At 58.8% G+C, this 566-nt stretch overlaps 1 protein-coding gene across 1 annotated transcript; it reads right to left on the bottom strand.

Moving 5' to 3' along the window:
- LOC109137831 (malectin) lies at nt 1-515 on the bottom strand. The gene is made up of 2 exons (XM_019256183.2): nt 430-515; nt 1-352 (listed from the first exon to the last, which is right to left on the bottom strand). Exons 1-2 carry the CDS (start codon nt 446-448, stop codon nt 108-110), a joined length of 264 nt encoding a protein of 87 aa, XP_019111728.2. The 5' UTR covers nt 449-515; the 3' UTR covers nt 1-107.
- Between the last annotated feature and the right edge of the window lie 51 nt (nt 516-566).

The following is a 566-nucleotide window of genomic DNA, read 5'->3' as shown; positions in this document are numbered from 1 at the left end:
GCTTTACCTGTGCTGATGTCACCTTAACCCCGCCCCCTGACCCCGCCCCCTCCGTCTTCATAGTCTCACGTCAGACGGACGCGTCTCCGCCCGCCTCCGTCGCCCGCTCACAGCCGACAGAGGCAGAACAGCGTCGGGATGAACACGCCAAACGCCACCAGGATGGGGAACATGAGGCTGCTGTTGTCGGCGGCGTACGGGTTCGGTGTTCGCGGGCCGGACCGGACCTGTAACTTCGAACCCGGCGGGACTTTTTTCTTCCCGCCTTCCTCGCCACCCTCCGTCTCCTCCTCGTCTTCGTCCTCTTCCTCGTGTTTCTCCAGGCCGGGGTGAGGCTGGAGTTTGGGCACGTCTGTCCACGACAGGAAAAGGAAGGTTAGCATCGGCTACGTCAGCTACATGCTACATGCTAACGGCGTCAGGACTCACCTTCCAGCGTCCCCTTCATGACGTACAGAGCGCACACTTTGGGGTTGTCATAGTAACCCTGAAACAAACAAACACATCACATGACTTAAAACATGCTAATGTCACGTGATCCTGAGCTGACAGGCGTGCTAACGCGT

The sequence above is a fragment of the Larimichthys crocea genome, unplaced genomic scaffold (assembly GCF_000972845.2).
Source record: "Larimichthys crocea isolate SSNF unplaced genomic scaffold, L_crocea_2.0 scaffold16984, whole genome shotgun sequence".
In the NCBI taxonomy this organism is placed as follows: domain Eukaryota; kingdom Metazoa; phylum Chordata; class Actinopteri; family Sciaenidae; genus Larimichthys; species Larimichthys crocea.
Note: the sequence above shows the minus strand (reverse complement) of the source record. Positions and strands in the feature narration are given on the sequence as shown.